Below are 18,332 nucleotides of genomic sequence, written 5' to 3' on the forward strand. Positions count from 1 at the left end.
ATGCAGGATCTGGCCCTCGGCCCTTTCTCATGAGCCTACCCATTCTTTGTGTGTGCCTCAACTTCATGGAGGATGTTTCTGGAGTTAATTATTACCAGTTTGAATGGAATCTTTGTGCTGGTGTCCACCTTCAGCATCCTGTGATTTGATCTGAATTTACTCTATTGGCTTTTTATTTTATTTTAACATCTGAAATTATTTTAGGAGAAACATCAGGATTGTATAATGAAATATCCTCAGTGGGTTTCTATTAAAGGAATAATGTTCCATATATAATAGTTTCCCTGCTTTAACTCATAGAGGAAAGGAGAAAATACCTGCCCAGGTCTTTGGCCCCAAAGGAGACCCAATGCCAGCGCTGGGTATTTGGGGGACTTCAGAACTGAGCTCTCACCTCTCACTTCCCACTTACCCCATCTGTCCTCTCACCTCCTTACCTTACCAAAGTCTTAAAAATGTCATTTTCCATCTTCATATTACTCATGGAAGAATTGGGTAAAAAGAAGCTTAAGAAGTAATTCATTTGTTCAGAAGTAATGAGAATCAGACCAGAGTGTTACAACATCTTGACAGGAGTTGGCAGGGGAAGGAACCAAGGTACTCATTGTCCCAACTTATTCCATCTGTTCTTTTTCTTTTCATCTGACTGCACAGATCATTAACTTTTTCCAGCATATATTCTGTGGGGTCAGTCTGGGGACTCGACTCAGGAGTTTTGACCAGAAACTTAGAGCAGGGAATTAAAAATTTACAGAAGGGTTCTTATTCAACCAACATTGACTGAGCATCAATCATACCTGGGGGTCCTCTGGCATTACCAGTATAACCTCTATGTATTGGGCTCGTACTGTGTGCCCGGCTGGATTCCAAACACTTTGCATGCACTATCTCACTTAATTCTCACACCCGTGTATCATAAGGAAATAGAGGCTCAGAGAGGTTGTCACTCACTCACGGTCACCAGAAAGTAAATCAGAGTTAGAATTTGGACACAAGTCTTTCTGACTCTAAATCACTATGTTGTGTGATTGAACCTGAAAAAGCCATGATTTCTGTTTTGCAGTCACTCGTAGTCTAAGAAGGAGTTACAAATTATAAATAAATAAAACATTCTTGTGCTGGGTCTCTCTTACCATAAATTTTTCGACTTTACTGAGTGTCTGTTTTCAGCTATATACTGTGCTGGGCACTGTGGAAAGTGAGATTAATAAGATATATTCGTTTTCCTTAGACACAGTCTAGTGAGGAAGATATGAGGAAACATGATTAAATATAGCAGAAGAGATGAAATACTAGAACACTTATCCGTAAACTGTCACGGGAACATAGGAGAAAGAAGTTGTGCTTAGGAGGCGTCTTAGTCCATTTTGTGCTGCTGTAACAGAATACCACAGACTAGGTAATTTATAATAAACAAATTTATTGGCTCTCAGTTCTGGAGACTGGAGAGTCAAATATCAAGGAGCCAGCATCTATCAAAGGCCTTGTTGCTATGTCGTTCCATGGGGAAGGGCAGAAGAGCAAAGAAAAGAAAGGGGACCAAACTTGCCATTTTATAATGTCGTTAGCCCCACCCATGAGGGGTCAGCCTCATAAAGGTTTCACCTCTTATTACTGTTGCAATGGCAATTTAATTTCAACATGAGTTTTGGAGGGGACAAACAATGAAACCATAGAGGAAGTGTGGAAGCCTGTTGCTGGAAGGTTCCTAGGGGCCCTCCTTTTGGCCTAAGGTCCAGCTCCTGCAATCTCCTCGGCCCACGCAGGTGGTCTTTCACAGTGTGCACTGCCTGTTTTCAGTGTCTGGGTGCCTGGGGAGAGAAGTGACAAGTGCTACAATGTCATTAGACTCTCATTCTTCCATCCATGGCCCCTGAGCAGGAAACACCATGGGATGCACATGGCTTATGGGTGTTCTGGTGTAAGTGGCTCCATGGTTCTCATTTCAGAACAGAAGGAGGAGGACTGGCTGTCACAAGGTTGTGTTGACATGGTGTGATTTGACTCTCCAGCAGAGCAGGACAAGGTTCTTTTTCCCTTACGTTGTCTTCATCAAATAGAAGTGGGTGGTGGGAAAAGTCTTAAGACTTTATGGATTATTTCCTCTTAAGACCTAGGTGGAGAAGGGGAACCTTACTTAAGGAGACTGGTTTAATAAATTAGAATATTCTCACAGCTGGGCCATGTTGACCAGTAAGAAACCGTCTTTTGATGTATGATATAGTTTGAGCCAAAACATACTTGTTTGCTGAGTTCTGAACATTAGTATGGCCTTGAATTCCATGTTCTCTAGTTAACAAAACCACACCAGTATACTGATGTAAAATCCCAGCACTGAAGCTGACGTTGTCATTACTTTTTTCCCCACTCTTAGCTTTGTATTAGGTAATTACATACATAATAGTAGGAAGTAGCCTCTATGGGACTCGGAAAGTCTGCCTAGAGACAGGAATCCCTGGGCCTGAGCCTTGCAGGGTGAATAGGATCCTCTCCTTCACCTCTCTGTCAGCACTGGCACATGAGACAAACATTTTTACCAAGGATTTGATGAATATTTTCAATAATAGATTTTGGCCTTGCTTCAAGTCCATGGTTTGGTCCTTTAGTGTGGTGACATCTATACTGAGTGATGACTATGAGCCCATTAACACTGTGTATTAGTCTATTTTCATGCTGCTGATAAAGGCATACCTGAGACTGGGTAATTTACAAAAGAAAGAGGTTTAACTGGACTTACGGTTCCACATGGCTGAGGAAGCCTCACAATCGTGGTGGAAGGCAAGCAGAAGCAAGTCACATCTTACATGAATGGCAGCAGGCAAAGAGAGAAATTGTGCAGGGAAATTCCCGTTTTTAAAACCATCAGATCTTGTGAGACCCAGTCACTGTCACGAGAACAACACGGGAAAGACCCACTCCCATGATTGAATCATCTCTCACCGGTCCCTCCCACAACATGTGGGAATTATGGGATCTACAAGATGAGATTTGGGTGGGGACACAGAGCCAAACCGTATCACACTTGGTCCCCTGTTTCTGAGGAACTGCCACTAGGATCAATTAGGAACTGAGATTTATTGAGTTCCTACTATACGCCAAACACTTTGGAAGCACAGAGGTTAGAAGTCCCTGCCCACAAAGGGTTGACAGTCTGGCTAAGGACACAGATGTTAAGGAAAACAGATCTTTCTTAATCACTTACTGTATGTCAGACCGTGTTCATCCATTGCTATATCAGCATTGCTATAAAGGAGTATCCAAGACTGGGTAATTTATGAAGAAAAGAGGTTTACTTGGCTCATGGTTCTGCAGGCTGTGCAAGCTTGGCATCAGCATCTGCCCAGCTTCTGGAGAGGCCTTAGGAAGCTTTTACTTATGGCAGAAGGTGCAGGGGAAGCAGACCTGTCACATGATGAGAGTGAGAGAAAGAGAGAAGGAACAAGAGAGAGGGGGTGCCAGGCTCTTTTAAACACTACTTCTTGTGTGAACTCATAGAGCGAGAATTCACTCATTACTGCGAGGACAGCACCAAGCCATTCATGACGGACCCATCCCCATGACCCAAACACCTCCCACCAGGATCACCTCCAACACTGGAGGTCACATTTCAACATGAGATTTAGAGGGGACACACCTCCAAACCGTGTCACAGACACTACTCTAAAGGCATTCCTTGTATCAACTCACACCCCCCTGAGGAGGGTGCTATTCTCCTCTCCGTCCTCAGGAGATAATCATTCTCTCCAATCAGAGAATTACACCGTGATGTGGCTTGTATTACTGTAGTGGGATACCAGGGGAGAGGTAGGGGGTTGGGGGTGCTTCTTTAGAGCATGAGAGAGGAACAGGAAATTCTGTTCTACAAGGGATTATACAAAAGTGACTCCGGTTGAAAGCTGGATATAGAGAAAGGGAAGTGGGGCGAAGGAGCAGTGGCCACTGACTAGCCATAGGCAGTCGGTAGAGAGGAGGTAGCATGTCCCTGCCCTTACAGACCTCACAGCCTCAGAGGCAGAGACCTGCACACATGGACAACTGCAACATAACCTTCTTACAGGGCTGTGGTCACAGATCAAAGGACAGAGCAGAGTCTCCCAGCATTCAGAAAGAGAAAAGCACAGACCTAGTGCAGCAGAGCGCCAAGAGGAGCGTCCAAAGAGCCTGCAGCCATGGGCCTTCTGATTCTGCTACGAGCAGAGTTCAGAAGTGAGCAGAAAGTTCCATGCATCTTAGCACAGAATTGCAGAGTCTCAGGCTAAGCAATTGTGAATGCAAATGAGACTGTTTGCAGCCCCTTCCTGGCAGTAGAGCCAGAGAGGAACTGTTCTAAGCCTCCAGAGGACAAGGGTATAAGTGCTGAGGTGAGGTGGGGGTGGTGCGTGGAATAAGGGGCTGCTCTGCGGTTAAGCAGTACCCCAGAGCCCAGGGCTTCCTGGAAGGGGTGGGCCTCTGGGGCATTGGGACTTCTGTTCTTTGAAGAGAACTAGGGCTGCCCATCTTATCTGCAGCTGTGCATTGTCTGCAAGTGGGGCAAGATCTGTTTACAAAGTCAAATGTGACTTCTAGAAAAGAGAGTTGAAGCCTCATAGTTCCTGTCTTCTGCTAAGCAAATGTTTTTGGACCCTGTTGCAATTCTAGATGTAAGAATCTGGAAAGGAAATGACAAGCTCTTCTAATTATGTGTCTCTGCAACCCACATAGAAACTTCCATATGTAGGTAGCAATTTACTGTAGAATCTATTCTTTATCATCATTCACATCCTATGAACAGCTTCTTAACCTTTTACTAAGCATAAAGTCTGCTCCTGGAACTAGGCTAGCATTTGGCATGCAGTATCTCCTTTAATTCCCTAACAATCTGATGAGGTAAAGGCTACTGTTACTCCATGCAGTGCTGTGCTGGCAAATATGTTACAACCGATGAAGTGGGAGTAAGAGCTATTTTTTACTCACAACATTTCCGATTCCACATCTGTAGGGTATTTTGCCCCAACACCAACTAATTCTTCAACCCTCTGGACCAGTGATTCAATTCAATTCAGACACTAAGTACCTGGATTTAAAGTCAGACCCTATAGGTTGTCTCAGTCCCAGAAGACTGCCCCCAACTTCAGATACCCATCACAAGCCCTGAGCCTTCTGTACTTCTGACCATATAAACTGGGGGTTGACATGACCTCCTCCTTGGGGTCAATAATTTGCTAGAATGGCTCCCAGGACTCAGGGAAACCACTAACTATTAAAGTTTTATTATAAAGGATACAACTCAGAAGCAGCCAAAAGGAGGGGCTGCATAGGACAAGGGGGCCGGGGGAGGAGCCTCCACACCCTTTTTTAGGTGCCCCACCCTCCCAGCACCTCTGTGTGTTCATCAACTCGGAAGCTCTCCAAGCCTGGTTGCTGAGGGGACTTAAGAAGGTTCCATCATGTGTGAGAATTGAGTAAGTCATTGGCCATTGGTCAATGAACTCAATCTCCAGCCATTCTCTTCTTCCTGGAGGTAGGGGAGTGGGACTGAGAGTTCCAATCCTCTACTCTTGCCTTGGTCTTTGTGGCAACTAGTCTTCCTTCTTAAGCTATCTAGGGGCCTCCAACCACAAGTCATCCTATCAGCAGACAAAAAGATACTTTTGTCACTCTAGAGATCCCAAGGGACTCAAAAGCTCTTGACTTCAAGGCTCCTTCCCCAGCCCCCTTGTCCTATGCACTCCTTCCTTTTGGCTGTTTCTGAGTTGTATCCTTTATAATAAAACTTAATTAGTAAGGGTTTCCCTGTGTCCTGGGAGCCATTCTAGCAAATTATTGACCCCAAGGAGGAGGTCATGGAGACCCCCAATTTATAGCTGGTTAGTCAGAAGTACAGATAAAATATTCTAATAAAAGATGCTTATATCACTCCCATCATTCAGGAAATTATGAGGGTATTAGGAGCTCTGTGCCAGGAACTGGGATGAAGACCAAATGTGTATTTCTTATTATATGACAGTAACACAAGTGGTTGCCATTTCCCATGGTGTGAATCCTCCCATGATGGCTGATTTCAGGCTGCCAACTTGCTGCTTCTGAAAGCAGAGGTGGGAAGGAGCATGCACAATGGCTGCTGGGAGCCTTTGTGAGTTGGCTTCTGCACACCACTGCATGAATCCCAGGAAGGCTAGCATTCATCTGTTTAAATGGGTATAAATTAGCTGAGAAACTTTCCCAAGGTTACACAGTAAGGTTCACAGTAGGAGCGTCCCCTGGGGAATTTTTAGCACTCCCAGGGACTGAGGGTGTTGAGGTTTTCAGTGCCCTAGGGGCAGGGAAGCTGAGGATTCTCAGGACTCATCTCAGTCCTGTACAATAAAGAAGATCCCACACAAAGGCTGATAATGCCTGTTACTTTTTCTCACTGATGGTGGGTGTGAAAGGAAAGGAAAGCAACAGCAGCAGAACTGTGTGGTAAATGCTCTGCTGACGTGAGATGCGTGGTAATCCCCCCAGTGAATGTGCTGTAGCTCACACCACCATTCTCAGTGTTCAACATTTATGTAATTGCCAGTGTTCAATCAGTATTGAGAAATGTTTCCTTTGCAAACAGAGTTTGCTTTGAATTTCAAAGTAAATTTCTAGGAGCAGAATTGCTGGATCCAAGGGTGTGGACATTTGAATGCCCTCAACATAGATAGTCAAATTATTCTCTGAAGATTGCACTCTCAGGAACATGGTTCTGAGTCTCTTCTAGGAAGAACAAACATTTTAAAGAAGTGAAAACGGGGTGACAAGTATCAAGCTGACCAGTTGGGTGTAGTGGAACATGGGGGTACTTATGAGCAATTGTGAGTTATATAAGGAGCTCCCAGAATGTGAGATGACAGAAGCCTTAGGTCAGTGTGGATCAGCAGCAACCACAGCGCTGGGGAACTTGCTAGAAATGTAAACCTCAGATCCCATCCCAGACCTGCCGAATCAGACACTCTGGGGTGGGACCCAGCAAGGTGTATGTTATCATGCCCTCCAGGTAATTTGGAGGTCTGCCAAAGTTTGAGATCTGGTGCCTTAGAATGATAGTAGCAGGTGCTTCCAGACAGATGATGCCAAGCAGAAAAAGACACAATAGGGCTGAAGGCTCTAGAACCAAGAGAGGCTGGGACTTGGCATACCTGACCAAAGTGAAGAAGGCAGAGGAGGTGGATGTGAGGGGACCCATGCAAGGACTTTGGGACCAGAGTAGAGCATGACTCTGACCCATGGCTTTTCATGGAGGCACACAGGAACAAAAGGCAAGGCAAGAGTGTATTATTGTTAAAGGGCAGTATTAAGAGTGAATCATAGGATATATTGAACGTTTGCTGAATGATCAAAGCTGCACCAGTATCAGCTCATCTAAGCCTCGCAACCCTAAGAGAGGCACTGTTATTATGCCCATTTTATAGACAAGGAAACTGAGGACAGAGAGTTTGAGTAATTTGCTCGAGGTTACACAGCAGAAAAGCAGCAAACCAATGTTGTCTGGGACCGCTGAGCCGGGAGCCCTTACTTTTGACTCCTGGCCGTGCTACATTGCCGCAGCTCCCCGTGAGCAAGGAGATCCCATATATGGTTCTAGTTTGGGCCATTGGAGATAAAAGAGTGATGAAGATTTAGATTTGTTCAGTAAAGGAAGAAAAGGGGAAAGAAGATAATTTGCATTTATGTGTCACAGACTGGGTATGAATGGTTCTTCATTCAATTTTTACATCATCTTCATTTTATCAATGCTGAAACTGAAAATAGAGGAAGTTAAAAGACTTGTCACTCTACACTGCTTCCAAGTGATCTGTTGAGGTCTATATCCAGTCTCTCTGCCTTCAAAGTCCAGGCTGCCACCACGATGTGCTGCTTGCTAATAGCAGCTGGCATTTGCTGAGCTGGTATCTTTTGCCTGGCACAGTGCCAAAAGTAATAAATTGTGTTATCTCCTGTAATTTTGTCATAATTCTCCAGGTAGGTAGTACTATCCTCATTGTACAGATGTGAAAACAGGCCCAGAAAGGATAAGAGCCTCACCCAGTTCACAGAGTCAGTAAGTGATAGTGGCTGGCATTGTGTTGTTTCCCACACGTCTCTGCTCTCTGCTCTCTGGGATGGGGTAGGACTGTACTTCCTCACCCTTGATCTCATTCCTAGCTTTGGTCAATGTCATGAGGAAAGAAGTGATGTGTGTCACGTCTAGGCAAAAGCTCTAAGAGCAAGACTGAAATAAATCTGCTGCATTTGCTTTGCCCTGCTTGGCAATTATTGAAACTTGGGGCAAGAAGGTGCCCTTTTCAGCCTGGTCCTTGAGAGAGGATAATGTAGAGTGAAGCCCCCAGCCTCTCTGCAGTAGGCAGGTAGTGCAAGGAGAGGGATCCTGAACTTTCTAAGCCACTTATGCGTTGAGATTATTTGTTAGCTCAGCATCATCCAGCCCACCCTGACTGATACAGGTTGGGACTGGCTGGCTGTCTTCCAAGTCCAATTTCATGATCACCATCTTGTACTTCTATTAATGCCTTCTGAACTCAATGATACCAAGATGGTAGAAAAGAACTAAACGTCCGTTTTTTCCTTTTCAGTTGCTCAAAATAGTGCTCCCAGTTTTTGCCCTTCGGTTGTTCTGCCTTCCCTCACAGAGAAAGGTAAGTTCATTGTTTTTTTGATCTCTCAGTTGAGAGCACTGCCTCATTCATCTTCTTTCTCCTCTTCCCTCTTGCTTTTGTACAGTAGTTGATAGCTTGCACATCACTCTTATTATTTCCAGCTCCTATGAATTAGACACATGTATAAGGAGGGTGAGTGCCAGCAACATGCCAGCTTTGCAGATAAGAAAACTGACTCATGGAAATGAAATGATTTGTGAAAATAATGTGGCTGATTGAAGCAGAGTAAGACTTAAGTCGGGTTCTCCCAGTTTTCATTTTAAGGATTATTTTGCCCTATCGAGTAATGACTAGACACACACAATCCGGAGGCAATGTCAAGAATGGTGTTATTTATGGCCAAAGAGGGAAAGAAGTCAGCTCCTTATTAGCAAAAGAGTTGGAGCTTACAGTTATCGGCCACACTGGGCAGCATGGTGACATCTAAAAATGAAACGCTGGCCCTGAGTCCAGGAGCCCAGGTGCCCGGGAGCCCGGTAGCATAGCCTGGACCCAGGCTGCCCTTGCTCCTGCCCATCCCACTGACCCTCCTCACAACACGCTGTATTTAGCATGAAGCAGCAGGAAGTGCAGAGAGGTGGGGTGCAGTGGGGACATCTGGATGTTCTAGATGGGGGTGAGGTGGAAGGGTAACTACAGCACGGGCCTTACTGCACCGTCCCCTTTTCTGCTTCCCTTTGTCAGGAAATGAGAGGCTCAGCCTGGGCTCCAGACGCTGCTCAGCCAAGAGTCCAAGCGACGTTAATTCCTGTCCTGTGACATGATGTCTGAGGGACCCTAGACATCTGTCATTATGGCCATGATGGCCCTGGCTGGAGAGACAGAATATAGCTCATGTAGGAGGAAATTATTTAAAACCAGGGCTGTTGCTAAAAGTATAAAAATATCTTTTACTCATATATGTTATTAGTTTCCCTCAGTCAGTTAAAACAGCTAACTTTGGAGAACACATTATATATAAAGTTTTGAGCCTTCTGTAGAAACTGTGTATGCTAAGCACTTTGCATTCATGACATATGTTAGCTTCCTGAAATGCTGCGAGGCTGGTGGTGTTATTGCCATGTCACAGAAGGTGGACTGGGGCTTAGAGACGGATTAAGTTGCCCAAGACCAAACAGATAATACATGTCCTAGCCAGATTTTGGTCAAAATTGATTTTGAATTTTATCAAGTTAATGTACAAACACAGTTGAAATAATCAAAAAGTCCCCAAAGATTTATGGTTTAAAAAGCAGAACAGGCTGGGCGCAGTGGCTCACATCTGTAATCTCAGCACTTTGGGAGGCTGAGGTGGGTGGATCACGAGGTCAGGAGTTCGAGACCAGCCTGACTAATATGGTGAAATCCCGTCTCTACTAAAAATACAAAAATGAGCCAGGCATGGTAGCATGCGCCTGTAGTCCCAGCTACTTGGGAGGCTGAGGCAGGAGAATCGCTTGAACCCGGGAGGCAGAGGTTGCAGTGAGCCACGATCACACTGTACTCCATCCAGCCTGGCAACAGAGCCTCCGTCTCAAAAAAACAAAAAAACAAAAAAACAAATGAATTCCCTCTGTCATCTCTACTCATCTGCCACTCCCACTCCTAGTAGCCCCAACTTTCAACTCCTTTAACTACTTTTTTTTACTTTTTTTCCTCATCCTGGCCTCTGTGTTTCTAAGTTACAGTTGGCCCTCTGTATGTGAGTTCCATAGCCATGTATTCAATGACACATAGATAAAAAATAATCAGAAAATAAAATTCCAAAAAATTCTATAATGCAAAACTTGAATTTGCTGTGCGTCAAGTACTACATTGAATCCCTGCAGACAAAGCTGTGTGTAGGCATTGTATTAGATAGTTTAAGTAATCTAGAGATGATTAAAGTATACAGAGGATGTGTGTGAGTTATACGCAAATGCTACACCTTTCTGTTTAAGAGACTTGAGCACCTGTGAATTTTGGTAGCCATGGGTGGGAGGGGTCCTGGAACCAGTTACCCATGGAATCCCACTGTTCCTTGATTTGTCAACTTCAGAAGTGACTATTCACTTCTTGCCTTGATAGAGACTTAGCTCTCTGTCTCTTTTATCACCTCTTTTACAATCCACAAAATACATTAATATCGAGATTTGGGGTTGAAACAAGAGTAAATCATTATTATGGCCATGTAAATATGGTCCACCACAGAGCCATGTTACAATTGTCAAGATTTTCAGGTATCCTCCTGTCACACACAATCCCTGTTGTACCCCTGTCCTCTGCAGCACCTGCTTCCTGCTCACCAAAGCCCTGGAGAGCTGCGGGTCTTGTACATGCTTCCTTCTGTAGGCACTGGGGCACTGCTTGTGCCTCTCTGCCGAGTCAGTTAACAAGTCTCCGTCTCCCATTCTTCACTTAACAGTGTTTGAAGTCCCTCATCTGCTGTCTGCTCCTTGCGTTTCCTTTTTTCCTTGTTCTTTTTTTGTTATCTTTGTGGATTTAGATGCTTATTTTCCTTTACTTCATTTTGTAGGGAATTGTGGAGGGAGAGAGGATAAAGGGCAGTATTTAATTCAAAACAATACTATAGTATTTTTTCAAAACTGTTGAACGTTTAATGAAAATTCATTTTGTCTTCAGCACTGTGCTAAGCATTTAAACTTCATATGAACCTCAAGAGATAAGTCCTATTATAATATTTGTTAGCTGTAAAAAGTTCAAACAATGCAGAAATATAGAATGAAAATCACAGTTATTTAGAAGTTACCTGTGTCAGTTAATTCATGTGTTTTTTTTCAATCTTTTTAGGCTCTGTGGTCTGATATCATTGTAATCTCTATTTATAATGTTGCATTTTTGGTTGTTTTTACCTAATATTGCATTATATATGTATCTCCAAATTGTTACATATCTCTCTAAATCATGCATTCATGCAGGCATGTGTATATGTACTCACTCATTCACTGAGTCTTCTATGTTCCTACTCTCATGATGCTCACCTTCTAGTGATGAACAACAAACAAGCAAGGATATTGTTCACAGAGATAGCTGTCCTGTTATTCCACCAGTTCACTAGTCTATTTCATTTTTGGTCATTTAATTGTTTATTATTCTTCATCATCATAAAAATAGCAAAATGAGCTACTTGGTACCTAAAATTTCCTCCAGAAGTCCAGGTTATTTCCTGGGGTAAGAGTCACCAAAGTGGAATTATTGGGCTTGAGAAATTTACATTTTAAGACCCTAGATTTTTATTGCCAAATTAGTCTCAAACAGTTGTTGCTAGTTGCATACTTACCAGCCTTAATTTAAAGTGTTTTTTTTCTTTTGATATACTTGTGATCCTTAAGTTTCATCACTAAAAAATTATTTATTAAATTTAGATAAATAGTGCTTTGATGTCAAATACTATTGTTAAAGATGCATAAACCAAAGCATAACTTCTCTGGGTGATTTTACAATGCTTCCACTCTGTTTTTGCTAAACATTTATGTTACTGACATGTGAATTACCTACAAAAGAAGAAAAAAGGATGGAGCTCTGAGCATGTCCTTTCACAATACACACAGCCTATGGGTCTGAGTAGATGTTTCCAAGGTGGAATGAGATGTCACAGTGCTTGTAAGCATTAACAAGTATGACTTAAAAGCATGGAAATGTCAGAGCCAACATCCTATCTGTGTGTTAAAGTTCCCAAATTGGAACTAAGAATTTTGGCATGTTCCTTTGATGTGAATCAGAGGGAGGGGATAATTCTGCCTTCAGGGTGTAGAAATGTCATTGTGTCGTTCTGACATGAATTGTGAGGGTGTGTCTATATGTGTATGTGTACGTGTACAGGCACGTATGCACTGTGTGTATGTAAAATACTCATCTTTATGTACTTTCTATTCAGGGAGAAAAGGAAATATTTCTTAAATATCAAATATTTATAAGTCATGTAATATTCACGAGAAATTTAGGTTTGTAGCGTGATCTGTTTTTCAAGTAAGGAAACTGAAATTAAATGACTGAGCTGGGATTTGAACCCACATCTGTATGGACCCTTTCAGAGTTAGATAAGATTACTTGGTTGAATTTCTGAAATAGATTAGCAAAGATGAGCTTTTGAGTCTAGACTTATCTGGAGACCTAATCTCTTGACTTCATTTCTTTTATGAGCGCGCACGCATGTGTGTTTCTTTGTATAAGCTGACCATTCAAAGTCTACTTCAAAGAAAGAATTCTTTGCACATGCAAACCCTTCTCTCTGGAAAGGCTTTCTAAAACTCACCTGCCTGCTAAACTCCTGGTGCCTTCAAACCAGCTAGTGTGTTAGAAACCTTCCCTAGAGCAACAGAAATGCAGTGTATAGAGCAGCCCTTATCACATAGTATGTACTCAAGACAGGTCCATGAGATTTCAGAAGTCTCCTCCATCTGCACACCATCCCCACTGACCAATCAGGGGAGCAGAATTCTTTCTTTGAAGTAGACTTTGAATGGGTAGCTTATACATACACACACACACACACACACACACACACACACAGACACACACACTAAATGAAGCTAAGCAATTAGATCTCCAGACAAGTCTAGACTCAAGAGTCCACCTGCACAGTGGAATTGTTCCTGGGCTGCAGCGGGATACTGAAAAGGTTCCCCCAGATTCACCATAGACAGGCAGGAAAAGCGCCACAAATATATTATGACCAAACTGTGACATGGAGGATGAGTATGCATCTGTTATATGGCCAAGAGGAGAAGGGACAGTGTCTGAGGCAGAGGGCACTGCATGTGTGGAAGCATGGGGACATGCATCAGTAAGGCTCAGGCAGGGCCATGCAAGTAGCTCAGTGTTGCAGGACCAGCAGGTGCAGAAGAGGACAGGGTCCAAAGTGTAAAGTACATTGGATACTGCAGATCCTTATAGGGCTTGAAGCAGTGGAACAATGATCTTTAAAACTATGTAAAGGCTTTCACTTTGCACTATCATGAGAGTGCTTTGGTGGATGACAAGCTAGATTTTGAGAAAGTGTGGACAATTATATCATCTGTGTATTGTGTGCAGTTGTACTCTTTGGAGAAAAATTGTTTTACAAAACAAGTGAAATAGTAAAGATACCATTTTGTTCATAAAACAAATGTACATTGCATCTCAAAAGGCTCACACCAACCAAGCCAGCAAGGCTGCTGCAGGTTAGCTTGAGTTATCTAGTGTCAGAGCCTACCTGTGTGATCATCGCACCCCTCCCCTGCTTCCCAAATGTGGGATCTCCTAAGGGTATATTCCCAGGACAACTGGCATTCAGCTTGCATTCCCTATTTCAGCAACTTTTCTCTTAGGGGTATGTATTAGTTCATTTTCGTGCTGCTGATCAAGACATACCCGAGACTGGGCAGTTTACAGAAGAAAGAGGTTTAATTGGATTCACAGCTCCATGTGGCTGGGGAGGCCTCACAATCATGGCAGATGACAAGGAGGAACAAGTCACATCTTACGTGGATGGCAGCAGGCAGAGAGAGCTTGTGCAGGTTAACTCCTGTTTTTAAAAGTCATCAGATGTCCTGAGACTTATTCACTATCATGACAACAGCACAGGCAAGACCTGCCCCCATGATTCAGTCATCTCCCACCGGATCCCTCCCACAACGTGTGGGAATTACGGGAGCTACAAGGTGAGATTTGGGTAGGACACAGAGCCTAACCATATCAAGGTGCTACTGAATTAAATTTACTATTTGGATTGAAAGCCAGGGAAAACACAGAATATTTATTTAGGATTTCATCCTCTCCATTCTATGTGTGTTTCACATGAATACTTCAACATACCATTTGGAAAATGCTCTTGCCCTTGACTTTGAGCCCTTTTGAGCAATGGGTGCAGCGCAGGTTGCTGCTGGCAGAGTGGACTGTGAAGAAGGTTGCAGCTGAGAGGTGCGAGGTGGAGCGAGGAGAGATGTCTCGTTACAGTTTGTCCTGCTCAGCTTTCCAGCACCTCTCTCCTGACCTCATCCTGGAGCTCAGTGAGAGAGACAAAGCCTGAGTTCAGGACAGATGGAAACAGCAGTGGCTGCCCCAACAGCTTTTGAACCACGCAATGAAAGGGAATCAACTTTGTCTGCTTGGCCTCCGTCCTGTGCCTTTGCCTGTGCCCGTGGGTTGATGGAATTCACTTGATCTTTTCTGCAAATGTTTTTCATTAAGCTGGAAACAGAGTCCTGTGATCCTAAAAAATGTCAGCACCGGCGGGAAGCATGTACACCATCTAAGTGAGGAAGCAGTACGACATCACGGTGCAGCACTTCGGCTTTGAGGTCCATCTGGCCAGATTTCACAGCCTCTTGATGCCCCTGCTTGCCCCTGTAAGATGAAAATAATGGTGAAATATAAGCAATATCAGTCCAGCAGGATTTGATGAAGAGCAAATAAAGTATAATGCTCAGCATGGAATTTGCTGTAGAGCAGGTGTTCAAGAAACATCAGCAATAATTCTCAAGTCCAAACCGCTTTACAGAGGAGGAAACTGAGGCAGAGAGAGTGTAACTTCCCCACATGACAACCAGTTAAAGCTGAGCTATACAATTATATATATGTATATATCCACACAGACATATATACAGTCGCACACACACTTTTTATGGATAACTGTTATTAAGGGAAAGAGTTTGCTAATAGCTCTATCATCTTTTGCTCTTATTTTTAGTTGACATATAATAATTTTACATATTTATGAGATACAGAGGGGTATCTTAATACACGTATACAATGCATAATGATCAGACCAGGGCAATCAGCATATCCGTCGCCTCAAATATTTATCATTTCTTTGTGTTGGGAACATTCCAAACCCTCTCTTCTAGAGTTTTCAAAATATACACTAATTGTTAGCCATCCTTCCACTACAGTGCTACACAACTGTAGGAATCATTCTTCCCATCCCCCTGAAGCTGCATACCCTTAACTAACCTCCCTGTCTCCTCCCACTCCTCTGAACTTCCCAACCTCTAATGACCACACACAATCCTATATTTTAAAAATTCCTATTCATGGAATGACTAAATCACCATGAGCCAGTCACCATGCTAAATGCTTTCTATATTTTAGTCTTCACAACTGCCCTACAAGGTGTGCACAACTGTGTCCATTTTCTAGATTTGGAGGCTAAGGCTCAAAGAGGCCCAAACTCACATAACCAGTACTTTGTAGAGCTGAAATTTATACTCAACCCAGATCTAAACCCAGAGTCTCCCCACTGAAGACAGTGGCTGTCGCTGCTCCAGTTCCCGACGAATCAGACTCTGAGATGAAGTTTAGTAGGAAGGCCAATTTTTTTTTTAAGCAAAAAATTAATTCTACCAACAGGGGTGTTAGGAGGCAAGGGAAGGCCCAGGACTGGGATGAGGGAGAAGATGAATCTTAGTGTTGTCTCAGTAGAGGCCTCAGCTGGCCCTTTAGGGATGCTGAAGCTGGGATGACGTTTAAAATTGTTATGGCCTCACACTGGTCACTCATTACCACGAGCTGCTCTGAGTGGGGCATGACCTCCAGCCGAGAGAGTCCTGGAAGGGGGCTGATGGTGGTCTGCCTCAGCAGCACCCACCACTGCTAATGTAGAGCCCTGCAGTCCTAGAGGGAGTCAGGGACCCCGCAGCACCCTCCACGGTGGCTTTGCACTCTAATAATCCAGCCTGGGACATGTCTGAGGGTGGAATGGGTGCCTTAAACACTGCACCAACCCAGGCACACTGTTTTCTTACTACTGTAGGCGCTGGGCTGATGGCGTATTAAAGACACACAAGACTGATTCTTCATCCCTTTGGTCCTTGGGCCAGAAGGCCCGGGTGAGTGGTCACTGGTTCCAAACTTGTTTAATGTTGTATAAAGCTTAAATGTCCTGTCGAAATATGCACAGAGCTTATGCATGCGTGCACACACGCACATGCACACACAAGCCATTTTGAGGCAGCTCACAGTGCATACCCTGTCACTATTTCATCAGAAAAGTTGTCCAGGGATAGGTTTTATATCCCAGGGGCCAGCAAGACATGACCGGTTAGCTCACCCTGTTTCCTCACTTCGGTTGAGAGTGCCAAACGAATCATGTAGTCAGCAGCTGCAACACTCAGCATGCGGGTAACTCCTCTCCCAAGCTGGGATGCACATCTGCCAGGGACTGTGCTGCCTGGGTGACTGTAATTGCTATCATGTGCAAGGGTAAGTGTGGTGTGGGCACAGCCTCACATCTGGCAGCCCCCTGGACCTCTTCTCTGTCTCTCTGAGACCGAGAGATTGAGAAGGAGAAAGAAACAGCTGGCAAGCTGGCACTGCAATGTTGGTAGGTCTTAAGAAACTGAGACAGGTGAGGAAACTGGTTCTCAGCTCCCTTCCTTTCTGGAAGGCTTCACTTCTCTCCATGGGTGCAGGAGGGAGCCAGTAGCCAACAGAGAAGTGCTGGGTTTAAGACTCAGTTATAGTTTCCCCTGCCTTGGCTGCCTTTCCCCTTTGTTCAGTTACTTATTCATTCAGCAAGCAGTTGGTGGGTACCTACTTTGTACCAGGCACTAAGCACTGGGGCTACGGCTATAAATGAGCAACATGAATGTGTCAGAAGATGCATCATAGGCTCCCTCTTTGAGAGTGTTTGTGTGTGTATGCGTAAACTCTGTGCATATTTGGATAGGAAATTTAGGTTTTATACAAGCATTAAATGAGATGGGTGGATCACGAGGTCAGGAGATCGAGACCATCCTGGCGAACACGGTGAAACCCCGTCTCTACTAAAAAATACAAAAAACTAGCCGGGCGAGATGGCGGGCGCCTGTAGTCCCAGCTACTCAGGAGGCTGAGGCAGGAGAATGGCGTAAACCCGGGAGGCGGAGCTTGCAGTGAGCTGAGATCCGGCCACTGCACTCCAGCCTGGGCGACAGAGTGAGACTCCGTCTCAAAAAAAAAAAACAAAAAAAAAACAAAAAAACAATTTGGAGTCAGTGCCTGCTCACCTGGGCCTTCTGGCCTGAGGACCAAAAAGGATGATGAAGAATCAATTCTGTGTGGCCTTAATGTGCTCCATCAGTTTGATAGAAAACGATCGTATTAGGTTGGTGCAAAAGTTATTGCGGTCTTTGCCATTGAAAGTAATGGGAAAATTGCAATTACTTTTGTACCCACCTACTAGGAAGAAGACAGTGCTCCTGGGTTGGTGCGGGAGAGCCTGCACAGTGTTTCATAGCACGCATTCCACCCTCAGACGTGTCCCACATTGGACTAAAGTGTATAGACTGTGGAGGGTGCTGTGGGGTCTCTCACACTCCCTTTAGGACGGAACGGCTCTACCCCAGTGGCTGTGGGTGCTGCTGGCAGAGAGACCACTGTCAGCCCTGTTCTGGGAAAAGATCACACCTCTATAGGGTTTGTTCCTCCTCTGCTCTGAGCCCCAGGTCACTTCCTCCAAGGGATTGCTGACCACCCCATCCAGAGTAGCTCCCTTCTGCACTGTCCACCCCTTCACCCTGCTGTACTGCCTCTGGGAACTGTCGCTGTGAACTGTTGTCATTTGTGTGCTTGTTGAGTATTGCTTGCCCTCTCTGGAATGGGAGCTGCAGGAGGACAGGGACTTTATCTGTCTCATTTACTGTGACGTTCTCAGCACCTGTGGGAGTCAGTGTTCAGTAAATATTTACCAAATGAATGAAAGGATTTTTCTTGCTTGCTTGTTAGATTTTGGGC

General features: G+C 44.3%; 1 protein-coding gene across 1 annotated transcript in view; it reads left to right on the forward strand.

The window, feature by feature from the left end:
• Positions 1 to 18,332, forward strand: part of TG (thyroglobulin) — a 275,111-nt gene that overhangs the window by 110,564 nt on the left and 146,215 nt on the right. The window contains exon 35 of the mRNA XM_045398722.3: positions 8,577 to 8,639. Within this exon, the coding sequence (XP_045254657.2) occupies positions 8,577 to 8,639 (63 nt within the window). The remainder of the gene's footprint in view (positions 1 to 8,576; positions 8,640 to 18,332) is intronic.

Source organism: Macaca fascicularis, chromosome 8, assembly GCF_037993035.2.
Source record: "Macaca fascicularis isolate 582-1 chromosome 8, T2T-MFA8v1.1".
Lineage (NCBI taxonomy): Eukaryota > Metazoa > Chordata > Mammalia > Primates > Cercopithecidae > Macaca > Macaca fascicularis.